This window comes from Pterocles gutturalis, unplaced genomic scaffold, assembly GCF_000699245.1.
Source record: "Pterocles gutturalis isolate BGI_N339 unplaced genomic scaffold, ASM69924v1 scaffold38742, whole genome shotgun sequence".
NCBI classification, from domain to species: Eukaryota; Metazoa; Chordata; class Aves; order Pterocliformes; family Pteroclidae; genus Pterocles; species Pterocles gutturalis.
The window spans coordinates 1-19,781 of NW_010109128.1; the positions used below are offsets into that span (position 1 = coordinate 1).

At 42.3% G+C, this 19,781-nt stretch overlaps 1 protein-coding gene across 1 annotated transcript in view; it reads left to right on the forward strand.

Annotated features, from left to right (window-relative positions):
* Positions 1 to 5,680: 5,680 nt before the first annotated feature.
* Positions 5,681 to 19,781, forward strand: part of IGF1R (insulin-like growth factor 1 receptor) — a gene marked incomplete at its 5' end in the record, with an annotated part of 41,246 nt that continues 27,145 nt past the window's right edge. The window contains 6 exons of the mRNA XM_010072883.1: positions 5,681 to 5,993; positions 8,265 to 8,410; positions 10,231 to 10,375; positions 16,124 to 16,338; positions 18,057 to 18,183; positions 19,513 to 19,751. Of these exons, the coding sequence (XP_010071185.1) occupies positions 5,681 to 5,993; positions 8,265 to 8,410; positions 10,231 to 10,375; positions 16,124 to 16,338; positions 18,057 to 18,183; positions 19,513 to 19,751 (1,185 nt within the window). The remainder of the gene's footprint in view (positions 5,994 to 8,264; positions 8,411 to 10,230; positions 10,376 to 16,123; positions 16,339 to 18,056; positions 18,184 to 19,512; positions 19,752 to 19,781) is intronic.

Sequence of the window (19,781 nt, forward strand, 5' to 3'; positions counted from 1 at the left end):
TAACTTTAAGCTAACTTTAACCCATGACAAGTGGGAAGAAAATAATTCACAACACAACTTCAAAATAATTTCAAGATCCTTGGAAGGGTATGTCAGATAAAAATGGGCTAATAATGACAGGTGTAAACATGGAAATACGTGATTAGTGAAATGATCTCGAGTCAGGGGGAGCTTGCAGCCTGTACATGTAATGCCCTCTTCTTCCTTCTTGGTGTAAGTTTGTATAGACCTATCCAAATATTTTACTGGTGGGCATGATTGTGTACATTCCTCTTTAAGCCTTAAAGAGGAAGGAGATGATCACTTCCAAGTGCTGGTGTCAGTGCTGGGTTGAATTCAACCTTTGAGATCTGGCAGTTAATTTCAAAATGTGCCAAACTTCATGCCTTAACTGCTAGAAACTAGTCTGATATGGCAGAGTTTTTTCTCCTTTGGGATTTTCACTGAATGTGAGATAACCAGTTTTAGAGTGCTGGGAGAAAACAGAAAAGACAAAAAATACACCATTGTTAAGATGTTGCTAATACCTATTTCTGTAGCAATATGAAGATTTTATACAGCCGCTCTAAGCGGCCTCTTCAGTTCTTTGCAGATGACTTGTACCCGTATTTCTGTGATCGGAACACGTTACTGCATGTATTTAATATGTGTATTTCCTTATTGCAACCTTTACTCTGTAGTTATTTGATTCCAGCCCTGGCCATGAATCACTGGAACTGGATTTTCTGAGTAACGTCTCTCCAGTCTCCCTATTCTCACAGTGTGCTGGGCAACAGAAATCAGGTCTGTATAGGCTGCGTGAGCATTTGAAGTCAGCTGTTTGAAAGACCATACCAAAGTTTAGACCATTAAAATGCAATATTTTAAAAATTCTGTCATGTAGAGGGATTAACATTCCAAAAATGACCATTTTTTCTGTCTTTGTGGATAAATTTAGACAGCTAATTTTCTCAGTAGCTGGCTAGGAGAAAGCACTCCCTTCCTCCTCTGGTTTCTGCTCAAAACCAGGCTTTTCCCTCTTCTCTTCCTGAAACATTATTTTTATGTGAAAGATGCTCTAAAAAAGCAGAAACGGTATAAAAAGGAAGGATCGAGTATCGTTTTAGAAGGAGAAAAGAATCTTTAAAAAAATATTTATCCCACACTTGGCAACCTTTTGCTCGCCCGCATGTGACTGGCACGTTGCCATCCTTGGCAGGGGCCAGTGCCTCGGCTTGCCAGAAGTCTTCCTCTTCTGGCGGCATTTTCACTCTCTGTGACCGATTGTTTATTCACCTGATTATTTTTTTTTTCCTGTTTCAGTATTGCTGAAGTCATGGTGTCTTGGAGATGATAAGAACACTTTGTCTGTCCAAACTGTACAATAGCCATGGTGTCAACACGGAGTGTTTGCAACGAGCTTTAGCTCTGTGTGCACTTCAAATAGCAGGAGGGATTAGATGGCAGACAAACTTACTACCACCTCCTTAGCGTGAGGCTGTCCAAAAAGGAACTGCTGGAAATACAGAGAAATTATTTGTTTCTTGCTGGTTTTTTTTTGAGAGTTGTGTTTGAGGATTTCCCAACCTTGTTTTGTGTTTGCAATTTTGGTTTAGTATCTTGGGGATTTTAATTGAGAATAATGAGAGTTAAATTCTCTTGGAGCTCCTCTCGTTTGCAAGATCTTTGCATTTAGTTTTGAAGTGTCTCCTTTCTGTGTATCAGGTGTGAATCTGATTTGCTCAGTAAGTGGGCAGTTGAAATATTTTGCCTTTTTTTGTGAGTGATCATAGTATCTCAGTAGTATTTGGAAAATCTCCTGAATTTTGTAGACAAGGAAAGCTTCTCATCTGAAGAAATCGGAGAGAAGGTGAAGCATGGATAGTCAAAGAAACTATTGCTGTTGGTTTTGCTCCAGTAAATTTGATTTGTGGCTGCTGGTACTCTTGCAATGTCCTTCTCTGAAGATCTGATGATTATTCAGTACTTTCACTCCCTAAATGTAAATAGACACTCTGGTCTGGTCAAGCCTTCATCATCTCTTTAATAAAGTCGTGAAGCCGCTTAAAGGTCTGCCCTTCCCCAGGTCTTGCTTTGACTTCCTTCTTCCATGGCTGCCCTCCAAGGTCTCTGAAATTTTCCATTATCTTGGTAGCTCCACGTGATGACTATTCAGTATTTTTTGCCCTTGTGCTTGTCAGCAAGGATTTGTTTGGGGGTTTGGGTTTTTTTTTTGTGTACAGTCATCAGCCTTCATGATCCAAGGCACTGTTGTACCTGGCTGATAAATTCTGTCCCCAAATGTCAGCCCAATATTTGCTTATATTTGTCTAATGTTCTTGCGGACTAAAGTCAACAAGTTATTGAGTGTATTTCAGGATTTTTTTTGGCAAAAGTATTTTGGAACCTGTATTTTAAATGTTTTGGTACACACCTTAACAGCCCAAGTAGCACATTTTGGGAGGGCAGGCGGGAGGATAAATGGGGCTGGATTTTAAGGCCAGCCAGTGTTGTTTGGTAAGATTTTTATAACGGGGATCTCTGAGGGAACTGACACGGAAGGCAGATAACAATTTCTGTTGTTCATAAGATATCCTACACACACGAAGTTCTTGTTCTTCCCCTTCAAAGAAACAGGATACCCGTATTGTCTCCAGGCTGAAAACTATGCCAACGTTAGCAAGAACAAGCAAAAAATAGGACTGAGAGAAACACAAGGTTGCTGAGCTTTTAAAAAATTATCTTTAAAAAATTTCAAGAGTTCGTATTAGAATGGTTATGATTAAAATACTATTGTAGTTCTGAAAACCTGTTTCAGTGATTGCCTTTTCCGTGTGAACTTGTATATCCTTCTGTGCTTCAATTTATATTGCTGTAGACGAGAGTCAGCAGATTTACCAGGAGATGCAGGAATCCTATTTATATAGCAGACTATTCATGAATGGCAGAGGCATTAAGGGAATATAAAAATCTTTCACAAAATGAAATAAACTCCATCTTTTTCTACTATATTTATCTGAATACTTAATGGAGCAGCATTTGCTTTTTATCAATTGCCTAGATGGAAACAAAAAAATCATGTAGGTAATCCATACATCTCATAACGAACTTTGTGGAGGCATGGAGTGTGTGTGGTTTGGGTCTTTTTTTCCTTAGCAGGCCTTTGAACTGGAAATGTAGCTACTACATGAAGTCTGAGTTCTGGCACCCACTCAGAACAGCAGTCCATCTGCTAGCAAGACACATCGATTTTTTTTTTTTTTTAAATTTTTTTTAATCCCTTAGAAGTTGCAAAAACAAGTAGTACTGTATACCTTAAGGTGAGAGGCAATTTGTGATGCCTTACTAAGGCAGCATCTGGGCAGACTTTACTCCTTTTACAGGTCACCATCAAAAAAAAATACACACCTGTGTAGTTACTCTTGTGCAAGGGTTTGGTGTGTATGGTTTATTTCCTTTTCAAGAAAAAAAATCCAGCATCTTTATGCAGTGCATTATTTAGCAGTGATTTAAAAAATCCTGCTCTCAGTAGTCTTACAAGTAAATGGGCTCTGCAAAAAATTGCCTTAGTTTGCCCTGCATGTGGTATTTGTGGTACCTGGGTGGGTGTTGACCATCCCTGTGCTCCCACCTCTTTGCTCTCGTCATCTCCCCCCTCCACCCACCTTCTGCTTGCTTTTCTGCCTGGTTTCACTCTGCGAGATGAGTGTCCAGGTGCGGAGTGTGGTGGTGCCGGTGCTGCTGTGGGTGACAATAGCAGTGTGTGCTGGGAGAGGGCTGCGGGGGTGAGGGACGTTTCTGATTGGGAAAGACAGCTGAGCTCTGGGGCGACTTCAGTAGTGCTTCTGCAGGAGACCTGCTGCATTCAGCTCAGTCTGTCCGAGCGACCTTTAGTGAATGCTTGTTGTGTTAGTTGTACGAGGCTATGTATGTGCAAGTAAGGGCGCTGTCAGGTGGTGTAAGCACGGCTGCTGATAATACTTACCTCCTGATATAGGGGAGAGGCTGCCAGGTTACTTGGGGAGCACCTGCAGGTTGAATTTTCTCCATAAATCTTTTTTAGCCTTCATTTTATAAGGAGAACCCAACTTGGTACCCAGATGCTGAAACTTGCCAAGTTGGCAGTTAGGGCTTAAAATAAAAAGTGGATAAAATGAAGCTAGGTCAATATAGAACCATTTTGGTATGAAATGTAAAATTTTCTGATGGCAGTTTTATGAGACCTTTTCAAGGTGGACGCTACCTTAAAGCTGGCAGAAAGGGGCTCTTATAATCAAAACTTGATGTAAGATGTCTAGATCCTGATGCAGAGCTGTGAACAGTTTTTCTTCCCCCCCCAAATTATTGTCCTGTGTCATAATTGTGGTGCTCTGCTCAACAGCACTGTCAAAACATCCTGGAAAGCCTAGATCTCATTATGGGAGGAGGAGAGGGGTCAAGACTTTAGCGTGTTTAATCCTGCCTTAAAGCAACACTGTAATTGCAAACTGAAAGAGAGATTGCAATGCAGAACTTTTGTGGAATTGTTATGGTTTCTTAAAACATTGTCTTTACAGGCTGGGCTCTGCTGCTTTCGTGTTCATTTTGGGATATTCTTTGCTGGTTATATGCTTTCTGCTCAAATCGTTCGGTTTAAACGTCTTGCGGTGCTTTGCTTGGATCTTGCTGTAGTCGTACTACTGAAATTTAGTTTTATGCTGTTGTTATTGGTATAGCATTTTAGCTAAGTTAGAAAGTGGAAAACAGTTCCTTAATGCAAACCAGATTTCCTATCTGTGTTTATTTACAGAGCCTCTGGCACACGGCTCGCGTGGCTAAAAGGCCATACAGCGCTGTAATCAAAATGTTGTTGTTACATAAATACAATGCTGCCACTTCTTTTGATGTAACAGTGGTGAGCTTGTCTGCTGAGGATTCTGCTCTTTGTTCCTGTCTTCTGAGCGGAGATGCTTTCACGTAAAATGAATGTCTCCATAAATTTGCACCCCATTGTTTTCTCCCTTTCATATTTTGTTCTCTGAACGCAGAATTTGGGGATAAGGCAGAATTCTGTTACGCTCTTAAGGGGAAAATAGTAGCTCTGTGATTCCACAGTATTTGATGTGTACCATCTGTATTTTATTAAGCACCGTTTTGCATACATAAGCAACATTGGGATGCTACGTTGGGGTCAACCTAACCATGTGTGCTACAGCGGAGTACTGCTTTATTGTGCAAGTGTAATTTAGTTGTTTAAAGGAAGCTTGTTTTCTTGCCAGTAAGAGAGCAATTTGAAGTACAAATAGGAAAGACGAGAAATACTTAGAAAGACAGTAAGTCAGCACTCAAAAAAACCAAAACAAACCAACAACAACAACAAAAAAACCCAACCCCACCCCCAAACCATAATACCAGGGCTGTGGAATAGGTTCCAGTACTTGGCTGTTTCCATTATCCTTATGCTGATCTTGCTTTCAGCAGTTTTATTATTATTTAATTGTTTCATGTTACAAATTTGATCTGAGAAAAAGATATTTTCAGGCAACTACAACTGAGGAAAAACAGAATTGAATTTGTCAGTTTTACAGGAGTTGGTTCTTTTGCAGAGATGCTCTAGAGCCCAGGGAAGGAAAGCACAGTTGTACAGATCAGGGTTCTTCCTTTAACGCCCTTCGCTTTGTTTGATCCTCTTTTTCATGCTGCCTTGCTTTCTGTCTTGCAGTGTGCCCCAGCTCATGCGGCAAGCGAGCCTGTACAGACCAAAACGAGTGTTGCCATCCCGAATGCCTGGGGAGCTGCACGGCGCCCGACAACAACACCGCTTGCGTGGCCTGTCGCAACTACTACTACGAAGGAGTCTGCATGCCCACCTGCCCTCCCAACACCTACAAGTTCGAGGGCTGGCGCTGCGTGACTAAAGAGTTTTGCTCCAAAGTCCCTGCCACCGAAACAAGCGAATACGAGAGGTTTGTGATTCACAATGATGAGTGCATGGCAGAATGCCCCTCCGGATTCATACGCAACGGGAGCCAAAGGTAATGCAGCTTCTGGGAAGTCTGTCGGAGTTGTCATGTTTGGGTTTTTCCACCCCCTGTTCTGCGGCAGCCTTCTGATGCAAATTACATTGGGTAGAAACGATAACATATGGTGGGGAATTGCTTGACTTCCTGGTAAAGGCTTGCTTGGGTGAATTGGCCACTGGAAGGTCTGATTGTGTGTGGTTTTGTGCATTGAGAGTTGCCACTGATTCTTTGGAAGGACTTGAGAAGGCCAACACAGTGCAGAACCAGGTCTTCAAGTAGATAGAAATAAAATAAAAACCGAGGAACACAAGGCTGGAGCTTGGCTGATGACCGTTATCGCATAGAATAAACTGTAGGAGTTATCTTGCTTCAAATATTATTTGCTTGATGTGTGCTTGCATTTTAGACGTATTCTTTAGTGTATTTAATTTTATTTCCCTTTTTTTCACTGTTCCCAGAAGATAACCATGATGTTTTAGAAGGGAGCAATCGTGAAGATGGTGACAAAAATAATGGAGTAACTTGAGTAAAGGACAGTCAGTGTGCTAGAATTCATACTGCCTCAGTACTACGCTAAAGAGATATCTTCGTAGGCTGTTCTAAGATGTTGGGTTTTTTTGGAAAGGTGGTTGTGATGATACCTGCACCCGTTGTGTGTCTGCGCGTGCGCGTCATCCATCCATTCAGTCAAATAGTAAGGCAGTCTCCAGCTGACATCTGGATGTAAGCAACTTAACACTACCTTTGCTTGAATCCAGATATTCACCTGAGAAATCTCTTGTTATCTACTTGAGCTCGTAGTACCGCTGTTTGAACTGCTTCCGCCGAAGTGCATGGCCATCCTACCTTATCTCCGTGTCGTGCTCCACTCCAGAGATTGAAAGGAGCTGTAACTCAAGGCCAGTGCATGTTTTGTTCCCCAGAGGTGGTGTTAACAAATAGTTGCAAATGGAAAGCATTTCCAGCATTCTTTGTACATTTAGCTGAATGGTTCTTGCTTGTGTCTGCAGCTTTTAGCCGTTGGTGGCATGTTATAGTGCAGGATTTTGAAATAGGAGCTTACTACTAAGAAAAGGAAGCTTCTTTCCTTCATTGTTTATGCATGAAAAACTGTTGTTATCAATTGGCATGCTTCTTTATGTCTCAGAAGAAAGTGGGTTCAGTTTCTTTTAAAAGGAATAAATAGTAAGTCCATGTTCGTCAGTGTTGTCATCAGAAGGCTTTGTCTTTAGACCTGGGTTTGGTTTTTTCTCTTTCATTTATCTCCTCTGAAGCGATAAGGTAGAGGGAGTAATAATGAAGTACAAAGGCAGGTGCTAGAATAAATTTGAAAATAAAAATTACCTTAAATCAGGGACAACATTTACCAGGAGGAGTGATCAGAGGGCATGTTTTGTGCACACTTGAGGTGTTCAGTTTTGAGATGAGCATGCAGACAGTATAACATGGAGCCTTTAAAAAGCTGCTGTAGCCAAAGGCTAGGCTGGCCTGAGTTCTTGTTCCCTAACTTTGGCCACTAAGAAATGCTTGTGAATGCTTGTGAGCATAAGAAGCAGAAGCAAGCCGCTGCTTCAGTGTTTCCTCTCAGCTTCTGGCAATCTAATTTCTCCGAGTTCGGGGCTACGTCTGCCTATAAAACTGTAGTCACTGGGGGACCTGTTTTCTTTCCATCTCTATAGTCCATTTGAACCTGCTTAGACTTCTGGCTTCTCCTGACCAATTCCTGTTGCAAATTAGTTTTGCCTTGCATCAAGGTGCATCCTTGCACTTGTTTAAACTTGCTGCTTTAACACTTGTTAAGCTGTAAGAAATAGTGACTACTGCTTGCTTTCTCCACATCACTCATGACTCTATGCTCCCACAGTTGTCTCTCCCAGGTTACAAGGGCCAGGAGCATGGAATTCCCTAGTGCTGAGTTCCAAATGTTGGTTGATAAGAACTTGAACAGTATTTTCCCATCTCCAGTTCCTGGCTGCCCTGTTTTTGGAGCTTGGACCTGGATTAGCACAAAACTTCACAGCACTCTGAGGCTATCTGCACAAACGAGAAGGGTGGTCTTGCTGGGTGTAATTAAGTTAGAGTAAATGCACAATTACAAGGAGTCCAGCAGGCAAGTGTTCCACGTTACCTGCAGCCCTCTGCAGAAGTAGGTAACTTTCTTTCTAGCTTGAAGGATTTATCCAAGCTTCAGAGGGAAAGGTCTTTCAAAATTTAACTCAAAGCAGTCTGTAGAGTGAGTTGCATATCGTTGCTTATTTTCAGTCTCCGTTTCTTTCCTAACAGCATGTTCTGCAGTCCTTGTGAGGGACCTTGCCCCAAAATTTGTGAGGACGGGAAAACGAAGACCATTGACTCTGTCACATCAGCACAAATGTTGCAGGGATGTACAATTCTCAAGGGAAATTTGCTGATCAACATCCGTCGTGGAAGTAAGTGATTGCTCTCTTTACGGACCTCTGATAAGGCTGCTTTTAATATTTTTCTTTTTGTCTGTCAGCATAATGATAAGAACATTAAATGCCAGGCAAACTGTTTGCTTTCCAGTTCCATAGCAGCGTTCCTGTTTAATTTGGCCCACTGTAGCACCGTTCTCCAACATGCAGATGGAATAGGTAGACAGCAACAGCAACAAGCTACAAGGCAGTGAAGGCTGGTGTTTTTGTTAGCTTTTTTGGCAGGACAGGGAACCAGGATTAGGCAGTGAGATGAGCACTAGTCCCAAAGGAATAATAAAGGTCCAAGAAGGTGGAAAAGTAGAAAATCCTTGCATCTAGGTAGGTAAATAATCTGTCTGCAAGTAAGGCATGGCACTGTCAGGCTGCATATCCTCACTTCTTAAGGTAAGGTGTGGAAACCTGGAACACGGCATCCAGTGTGCTGAGGGCTCGTACAAAGCCTAGCGCTGTGCCTCTGGATGGTGGGCATTAGTGAGCTGGCCACCTTTGTCACATGGCTTGAACAAGCTCTGGATTAAATTTGTCAGAGCAGTGATTCATCAGCCAGGGAAGTGTTGACAGCTGATGAGCTTTTAAAAGGAGAGTAAAAATCACTGTTAGTTTTTATTGGAAATGTATCTCCCTATGGAAGGTCCCTTTTGGTTTCATGAATAAGGTTGAAAGATTGAGATATATTTGATTCCTGTCTTGCTGAATGAGAACTTCAGGGTTTAGAAACAGCAGCATGTGGATTATTTCAGTCGTGGTCCCACTGCTACAGGTACAATCTTCCTTTATTGGGAGATGTTCCAGTTACCTGGGGCAGGTGTGGGGTTTGGGTTTGGTTTTGTTTTGTGTTTTGTTTTTTTTTTTTGCTTTTTTAAAGTATAATCTTAGAGCGCTGAAGAGCATCTGCTTCCTCCCAGCTTGTTTGGTATGGGAACCAGCCATTGGTGTTTGGTAATTGGGCTTCCCAGCCGTCTGTTAGGACTACAGTTTGTTCATGGCAGCAAACACACCCCATAGCAGCTTCTCCCATCCTGAGTGCTTACAAACTCCCTCACAACTGCAGTGTCACTTTGCAGGATAATGACACCAGGAATTGCTGGAGATAAGGACTGCAAAGCTTGAGCATGGGAAAGGATGGGGTGTTGCAGACCTAGACAGAGACAGTACAGTTCCTAGGGAGGGGGCAGTACTGCAGAGCTGAGCTTGCTCTGCAGTTGGTTTAATAATTTATTATAGAAAATCACCTTTAGTGAGCTATATGGAACATGCTGTGTGGCATGATGACAGCCTTATGGTTTTATCTTTGCTGTTTCATCCAGGGTTCTGAATTTTGTAGCCAAAGTTTTTTAGGTCACTGGAAGCAATGCTTTATTCCCCAGAGAAGACCGATAGCATACCTCTGCCTTCAGTCTCATTCTCCGTTTTCCAGTGGAGCTTTCTGCCCGAGCTTTGCTCTGTAGCTGAAGAGCAATTCCAGTTTCATGGATATGTACACAAGGGTCTTTTCATCCCTGACAGAATGCTGGCTCAACATGTGGTGCTGGCTTCAGAGTGCAGTGTCCATGGAAAAAGCAGGTATACCAGTTTGGAAAAGCAAGACTGGTTTTCCACTGTTGCTCTGTGGCTTTATTTTGCCCTTCAGCCATGTGTCTGCACAGGCAACTGGTACTGGGGGAGGAACACCAGTGTCTCTTATTTTCAAAAGCAACAAATACAAACATTTTCTTTTACTGAGTTAATACTGAATTAAGCAGAAGTTAAAGCTATGAATTCTACATAATAAAATTACACTTTTCTTACTGTAGATAACATCGCCTCAGAACTGGAGAACTTTATGGGTTTGATCGAGACGGTAACGGGGTACGTGAAGATTCGCCATTCCCATGCATTAGTCTCCCTGTCTTTCTTGAAGAACCTGCGGTATATTCTGGGAGAGGAACAGGTGGATGGGTAAGTGTTCAGATATTTCTAGATGCAATTTAACTTTAATAGAAAGCCGCAGAGAATAAGTCTCCTAATAGGCATTCACATACCACTTATAGAATCTTCTCTTCCACTAATACGCAGCGTTTTTCTTCTGCTGAACACCATTGCACAGTCATCGCTCGTTTGGATTACTATCCAAATCACATCTTCAGTTGAGTATATTAAAAGTATTTTTATGATAACTTTCCTGCTTCTTTTCACTTCAGGGTTTTTCTATGGAGTTTCTTTACATTGATAAAATGTCGTTGTTTGCTCTTTTTGCTCTATTCGAGAAAAGCATCTCCAGAAACAGTTGGATTTCCTTGCAATTATTTACTGTTTACATCTAGCAGATCTTTATGGGGAATGTCAACTGAAAGGAAACCTGAACTTTACTAACCAGGGAGTGCAACTGGAAGTGACCCAACTAGTATGAAATTGTTTGCAAGTTGCAATTGTTTGCAACTCCTTGAAGTGCTAATATTAGATGAGTTATCTACTGAGCAGGAAGAAGACTGGTCAGGAAAAGTTGATCCCTTGAAATGTTTGCCTCTGGGTTATATTGCTTCTATAGTAACAACAGTGTGCTGTACGTAGCTCCTGTTTTCCTATAACAGTAAGAGACAGTTGAGGAAAAAGTTTTTATCTTTGCAGAACTTGCAGTGCTGAGGTGTGGTGATGGTCCTTCAGCAAAGTGCCTTGCTCTTTCTCTTCCTGAATCAATTAGCCATCCCGAGATTAAACCAGTGTTCTCTGGGAGAAATAAGTCTCCTTCAGTAATAAGGGAGAATTTTGGGAAATCATATAAGAAAAGGTGGTGGGAGGGTCATGGGAAAGGTTGCTTGTGTCTGATTTATCTGCCCCAGCAGGATAAAGTTACAGCATGAGGGATTCTTCACAACCTCCCTCTTTCTCTCAGGCTAGTCTATGGTCAGCCTTAAATTCTTAAAATTCCACCATCTGACAGAGCAAGTTAAAGGGCAGCTCTTCATCCTGCACTTGCGAAGCACACTGTCTTTTTCAATAAGAACACTGGCGCTACGGAAAAGCTTGTTTCTAATTGCAAATCCTGGAGGCTTGTCGCTCTGAGCACAGGGCTCATTCAGCCCTCTTACGACCCGGTGTGCTCTGTCAGATACTCCAATTATTGATTTGTCTTTTCTCCTCTGCCCATCTTTCCCCTGCTCTCTTTAAATTTGAGTTTAGCTTTGTGTTTCAAGTAGTAATTATGTTTATGGTACCTTACCTGTCAGCAAGGAGAGCTGATATGAAGGGAAGCAGCAGGTTTTTAAATCAGATTCCCAAACAGAGAAGTAAATGGTGAAGCTTTGAAGAGGAAAATGAGGCTGAGTGGGGAAGGTAAGACAGATCTGTAGTAAACAGCTACTTGCGCTAAAATTCACTCACGCTGGGAAATTACTGCAGTTACATACTTTGGGTCAGGGGCGGTCTCTTTGCTTGGAAAATGCCTAGCATAATTTAGGCATTACCACTGTCTAAATAACATTTCCAAAAATACTTAGATGGAAGTAGGCACCTGGCAAGGAAGAACGGAGCTTCAGCAATTACTTCAGCAGAGTTATGAGCAGCAGGGAGTGGGGTCTTAACCTGGGAAGTATGGGGCTGCTGGAGCAATAGCTGGTCATGCCGGCGTTGCCTTCGGGGCTGAGAGGGAGGTTCACTTAAGATCCATTACGATACTAGTTCATTACATGACTGACCCCACCACCACTGTGTCTTTTTTTGTTGTTGTTGTTAAACCGGACTCTCAAACCAGTACTTATTTCTTTCTTATTCAGTTGCTGGTGCCTGCCTTGGTTATCACAGAAAATGGAAAGTTTAGAGGGAATTTACTTTGTTTTCAGAGTACTCATTGCCTCTATTGAATACCATCTTCATAGTGAACGTGCCCCTACAGCAAGAAAAAAAATTCTCTTTGCAGATAAGGAAACTGAAATGGAGATGTGCTGGGGGAGGTCTCAGTGTCCATTGCAAGATTTTGATTTCTAGTCTGGTGATCACTCTGCCAGGCCCCTCTGCCCTGTTCTGGGGGGCTCACGTGTAAATGGAGTTTGAAGAAGTCAGTTGGGGAGTTTGTACACTGAGGCATGAGGCTGGGTTTGTGTGGGGGTTTATGAGGCTCACCAGTTTACCTTTTTGAAAGGGACAAGAAAACACTGAACTGTTGTATTGGTAAGGTGCATTGCTTCCAAATCCATGGGTTAGTATAAAAGCCCCTAGTTTCCTACCCATGTATTTGCCTGTGGAGATGCGGTTCTTCGCCAAAATCAGCTAAGTTGCTTATGATTGACATTAGGAAGATGTGTGTGAGTATCTTTTAGAGACAGATACTCTGTTAGTAACCTCAGTGGTTGTGTTTGAAGTGCTGGTGGGCAACCACAAGCAAAAGAATATCCCAGCATTACTGAAACACTAGCAATGTTTGGGAAGTTTGATCAAGTTCAGGCTTGTTGAGAAGTGCTGAAGAATGAACCTGTTTAAAGAAAGACCGTGAAATGGAGCGTTTTGTTAAAGCGTTGTTCTCTGTATTATTCTCTCTTGTGGTGGTGTGCCGTGTATTCTTGAATCTGTTGTTGGGTCCTCATCAAGGATCAGGGTCATGCTGTGATACAGGTGTAGAACATATACCATATTGATGGACAATTTCTAGCCAACATGTGGCGTGTTTTGTGTATGTAAAGCCATAAGAGTTTTCCGTTCCTCCTCTCTCTTACTGGTTGATGTCGCAGCTATCTGGTCTAGTGGGATTTTCTGTCTTTCTCATCATTGTAGCACTGCGAGATGAACATTTTCTATTCTGTACATCCTGCAGGGTTGCTCATCTTGTCCCAGGGTGGTCAGTCCGACATAAACTCCTGCTGCTGGTTGTCTTCTCTAGCCGGCTCGTCCACCGCTCTCATTCACACTCCTCTGCCAGCTCTCATTCCTTTTTTGGCACAACTCACTTGCCTTTACGGATCACGCATTGCTCTCTTATTAGCAGTGTACTTACCTGGTCATTGCCTCTTTCCGGAGCTTTTTGTGCCCTCTAAGCTATGGAGGGAGCCAAAGGGTAACTGAAAGCTTGTTGAGACGTTTTCATCACCCCCATCTCCTCCTGGTTTGGATCTCGTGTTCAGCCTCGTAGCTTTACGAAGGGTGAACATGCACAGATGTAGCATTGCGTGCAGATACAGCGTGAAGCAGGTTTTTAATGCATGCAGTCGATAATTAAGTGGCTGTAGGTGCTCTGCAGTTGGGGATACACATCGTGTTGTGGGAATTCTCTCCTGTGGGTGTGCATGGGTTATGCAGGTCGCCTTGAGGCTTTTTATGGCAAGCCTGGGACCAGATGTGCCTCCTACTCCTGTTCAGAGCTTTAGCCTGTCCTTCTGGCCCTAATCTCCAGTCATTTCCTTAGTTACTGTCTCCAGGGTTTGATTGGCAGTGCTTTGTTTTCCTACAGTGAATCTTTTATTCTTTCCATGCTATCTTCTTTGGCATCCTGATTTTTTCCACAGCTGTTAGAGCCAAAGTCTGATATAATCTTTATTTATAACTTTATAACCTAAGCCCTAAGTGCACTCTGGTTGCCCTCTGCTCCACCTTTCAAGCCGTGCAACGCTGCGCCTCTCCTCTGACTGAGGCTGTATATAGCCCTCCAAATGTGGTTTCCCTGGTGCTTTGAGTGGTGCTAGAATAACTTCCACTAATTTATACTTTCAGTATGTATACGAACCCTGAGGACCTGTTTGCCTTGCCTCGGGTGGCTGCTCAAACTTGTGCAGATGGCTGTAAGGTGTGAGCCACAGTAACTCCCAGCTCTGCCCCAGTCGCTGTGCAGTTGTGTCAAGCACCAGTGTGTGCTTGATTTGCCTCATTTATTCACACTCCTGAAAGCTTAGCCACACTGCTTTAATACAGGAATTATCTCTAGTGTCTAAAGCATAATTGCCACAGTTGGGAGCAGGAGACGGGCCAGGCTGTTATTAAATATTTAAGATGGTTTCTGTAGTCGTGCAGCCACACCTCTTTTTATTGTGTTCAGCCTGAGTCCAGCTTTTTGAGTCTTTCCTGAAAAGCTTAGTTGCCGTCACTTAATCACGCTGCTAATTTTGGTGAAGTGTTATCTTTTCAGCAGTGCACAGGGAGCTGCAGGGATTTTAGTCATCTGTAACAGAGTAATAGGTGTCTCCAATAAACACAGGTTTTTGTGATGTCTGTCAAATCCCACATGCAGTTGAGCATCCTTGTTCTCTCCTGGGCAATATGCATTTGAAGTACAAACATGTATGTGCTGCTTTGTCAGCTGAGTGCTTTCTGAGCGTCTGTCTGAAGTGGTACCAGGTTTATCGACTTCATTAGCAGTCAGCTCCTGGATAATCAGGGGATAGCTGTAAATAGGAGAAACCACTTCTCTTTGTCCTTGTTCTGAAAATACACTCGGCATTTTGGTACGTTACGAGAAGCCCCGATGGTGGTCTGCGCAGATTGCAACCAGAACGCCTGGTTTCCACTTCAGGTTGGGTGAGGGAGGAATTAATGCTACATTTTAAATGAAGTAGTTGAAGAAAACCCTAAATGAGTAGTATGTCAGCTGCTTATGAGCCTCATGGTTTGCCTGCCGTGTTACTCTGGAGAAGCTCTGACTGTAGTTAAAAGCTGTGTAGAAAACCTGGTTTAACTATATTGACCCGGGCTTACCGGTGCAGAAACGCTTGCAGAAGTTGCAAGGCTTCAGGGTGTTAATAATGGATTTTGTGTTGATGTAGTTAATGTTGGTGGGATTTTCCACAGAAGAGGATAATAAATGCTGCCATGGTGGTTTGGTTTGATTGAGCTATATATACAGCTATACAGACCTTTAACTCCTTTCCCAATTGTGCATCCCTGTCCCTGCTGTCCCAAAATGTGTCTTTGCAGGTGTAGTCTTGCTGCTTTAATCTTGCTTTTGCTGCACCGGGCTGTGGGGTTTTTTTTCCTCATTCAGCACAATTGAGTGGTACCAGCAATTTTTTCTCTATACACACAATTTTGCATTTAGTATCTGTGGAAATAAAGGATGTTCATGTTATTCCCCAGCTGTGCTCGGGGAACGGGCTGAGCACACGCTGCTGCCTGTGTTGTTCTGTGTCTGAAGTGTGGATCCCGCGCCGTGCAGGCAGCGCAGCTGCTTACGGTCAGGTTTGGATACACAGACACACTGTACTTGGCACGCTGCAGGAAATCTTTATCAGGCCAAGAGGTAAACTGAGACAGAGAGGCAAGGAAACCTCACTATGCAAACTCTTACAGTTGCTTTGGTAAACATAAGCAAGACAGCTGTGTTCACGATTGTCTTTTATCCTCAGAACTGCACCCTGCTTTTCCCCCAGAAGGGAGGTGAGGCTGCTGCTTGCCACAAATGGAAAATCCAGTGTGGAGGCCTGCTGCTCAGAGGACCTGCATTTATATTCCTCATAGCAGCTTTTATACGATTATTAAAACACATGTTGCATGATGTGGTGTCAGCCTTGGAGTCCTGTGTGACAGCGTTTCCCTGCCCTCTGACCAAAGCGAGCATTCGGGGAAAACTTGCTCCATGGGAGAGAAGAAAATCCCTCACTGCTGAACACCAGTTGAGAGTAATAAGAGGAAACGTAGTGTTTTAAAGTTTGCTTATATTAAGGTATTCTTGGTTGGAATTGGCCGTGAATTAAACTTAGTAATTTTCCTTCAAAAATTTCTTTCTAGGAATTATTCCTTCTACGTGCTTGACAACCACAATCTTCAGCAGCTGTGGGACTGGAACCATCATAACTTGACGATCAAGGAGGGGAAAATGTACTTTGCATTTAATCCTAAACTGTGTGTTTCTGAGATTTACCGTATGGAGGAAGTTTCAGGAACCAAGGGACGACAGAGCAAAGGAGATATAAATCCAAGGAACAATGGGGAGAGAGCCTCTTGTAAGTAAACAAACAAACAAAAGTCTCAAGGCAATCTGCATAAGGAGGGTGTTGCAAAAAAAAACCCAAACCAACACACTGCCAGGTTGCTAACTATTACAATATTTAGTGTAGAAATTACAGTGGGCTTTTAGTCGTTCTACTTGTTTAATTTTTAAATTGTAGCTGTGAAAGCATGTTCACATGTGTGGAGTATTACATTGTTATGTAGTTATAGTTCTGTTACGTTCAAGTTTCTTTTCAGCTCCAGCCGCCTGTTGTACCTTGTTGCTAGAAACGCTTGTTGTAAACTCATTTTTCTGTGCTTTGCTTTCAAATTATTTGCTTTTACATTGAGAACACTTTTTAGTGTTCTACAGTATTCCTAAACTTCAGTGTCTCAGTGCTTTACTTTGGATTCTGCAGTGGTCAGAGATACTGAAAAGTCCTCTTTTAGCTTTGGTGGTCTTCACATCAGGTCTCCAGGTGTAACCATCTCTCATCTAGGAATTAAGACGACAGAATGCTTACAAATTTGACCCCGTACTCAAACTCTTACAATTGACAATGCATTTTTCGTTGGTCTATTTGTGCTGTTGTTGGAGCTGAGTACATGAAAATAGATGTTGTGTATAAGTGAAGTCCCCTTGTTCTGGATGGTGTTTACAAAACTAGGACATGTACTCTGCTGAATGTCTCTTTAGGCATGATGCAGAAATGCAGATGGCATAGATCCTTGTTGTAAGCACACTCCATTCTTTGCACATTCAATAGAGCAAAGGCTTGCAGTCCTGGAGGAGTTACAGACACACAGCCAGTCCTTACTACCACTGAGGCTAGTGCCAGCCGCTGCCTGTTTTTTTAAGAAAACATTACAGAAAGCTTTCTGACTCTGAGAAGGGGAAAAGAATCAACAAAAGCTAAACTGCCTTTGAAAAGATAGCACCAATAGTGCCAGTGTACACGAGGGTGAAAACCCCTTTATTTTCAGAGCTTTCCATGGAACACGAGAAACTAACTTACAGTTGACAGAACACAATTTCTTCATCCAAGAATTAAGTTTTTTAAATGCTATTTTGTTTTGGATTGGAAAGCTTGGTGAGTTGGTAGTGGGAAGCCATTCATTTCAGAGCTGCCAGCTTCCATCCAGCACTGTTCAAAAGAGTAGCTGGAAGCTGCTGCCATCAAATGGTTGTGCCGTATAGGAACTGAGTTTTGGAGTTCTTGGTCCAGCCTCTCATTGAATAGATGTGTAAACTCCTTTGTCCTTTCCATGTTGTCCATTCCCCATAAAAAACAAATTGTAGTTGTCAGAAGTCATCCTGGAAAGTGAGAACACGGGCCAGTTACTGCTCTGCATGTGCATTGGAGTTGGGTGATGAATTTAGTGCTTCTAAACCAGCCCTGTGAATAAACAGGACTTCCATTCCTCGCTCAGAAAGAGTTTGAAGTAGTTTTCAAGAGCTTTTTGATGATGCATTAAAAGAAAATCTGCTTCAGAAAAAATAAGTAGCTCCAACAAGCTCTAAAATGATTGCCAAGGTCACTGCTTACACTTAAGCCCTCAAATGTAGTAGGACAAAATAGGAAGCTCTACAGCGACAAAGGCTGTTGGTATACAGCGGTATCGTAGACACTACTGGAAAGGCTAATTGGCTAAAACTGATATCTAAGAAACAGCAAAAACTAATAGGCGATGTGATGCTAACTCTGTCATGTCTTGTCTTTTTGTATTGCAGGTGAAAGCCACATTCTGCGTTTTGTTTCTAACACTACGCTCAAGAATCGGATTAAGCTAACATGGGAACGGTATCGCCCTCCAGATTACAGAGATCTCATTAGCTTCACTGTTTACTACAAAGAAGCGTAAGTAGATGTCGTTAGAGACTAATCAGGACAGTCAAAGAGACAATAGACACATCTATTCTGATTTTTGGTTTGCTAGCAAGAGGAGATAGTCAGTAAAGTCCTTTGGGTAGTTCCTGTTTCATGCAGTTTACATATCACATCCAGTGTACATACTTCATCCTCAAGTCCCGCTTTTGTTCAAATTCTTTTCTTGGTGGAGCACCAGCCCCATTTAAAAAGAGGATTGTTTTGACTGAAGCCTACAAATAGATTCCAAATCCATCAGGAAGCTTCAAATTTGGAAAAACGAGAGATGGGTGGCTTGGCTGTTCTCAGGGGTCTAATTTGGAGCTCTTCATAAGTCATGTCATGTTTGCCGAGATCTTTTCCTTCTCTAGTCAGAGTACTGATCAGAAAGTATCACAAATCAGGAGTTTGCCCTATCACCTCGATGACTTGTGTACTCAGGGTTTGGGGTTATTTAGATTATCTAGCTTCAGTAGTTTTCTGCATTAGTGTCTCTTGATAATGAAGGAGTGGGGCAGCTTCTGGAGAGATCCTGATTCCTGGGGAGGTGTCTCTGCCACGGCACATCCTTGTAGTGTCTCAGATTTAAAATAGTCAGAAATGCAAATGAGCACGCTAATCACTCTCCAAGCAGTTTGGAGGTGTGAAAGGGAGGTTCATGCTGGTAATGACATATGGAGCAAGGCTGTGAGACACAGAAGCACAAATTGTTCATGTCCAGCATTGGCCGAAAAAGTGTCACAGTGCCAGTGTACTGTGATGGAATAAACTTGGTGCTGATGAGTCTATAGTAATTAATAACAAGAATAGCACTCCATATGCTCTTGCACCAGTGTTGCAACTTATGAAAAGTTAGAATTATGACTGTATAAATGTGTTTGTATTGTGTGGAAATAAAAGCGGGGAAAAAAGCCTGTTGGACTGGTCAAGGCCAGCCATGGAAGTTTAAGTTCTTTATGGCAACAAGCTCAGCCACTATCCATAACTGTTTTGAGTTGCTTCTGTTCCGTATATGCTTAGCTGAAGTCTAAATGTCTGAAGCATTTCACTGTCTGTTTTGGATAAAAACCCCACAAATATAGTGTTTTCTTGGACAACCTTGCCTTATTGATGGTGACTGAAGGTAAGACATGCAGGTGAAGCTGAGCTCTGAATTTTGTAGTGCTTGGAAATAAATATGAATTTTATTCTGTTTTATTCTGCTGTAGAAAACAAGCTTTATTTGTTTAATTGAGCAACGTTGAAGTGAGGCACTCTCACAAATATATGACAATTTTTAGGAGAAAATAAATATATTATTTTTTTCTTGTAATATTTCAGACCATTCAAAAATGTGACAGAGTATGATGGGCAAGATGCATGTGGCTCCAATAGCTGGAACATGGTCGACGTTGACCTGCCACCAAACAAGGAGAACAATCCTGGAATTCTACTGCAGGGATTGAAACCTTGGACTCAATACGCCATTTATGTCAAGGCTGTTACCCTCACAATGATGGAAAACCATCATATTCATGGAGCAAAAAGTGAAATTGTATATATACGAACCAATGCTGCAGGTGAGATCTCTTGGGTGAGAGGCTGATAGC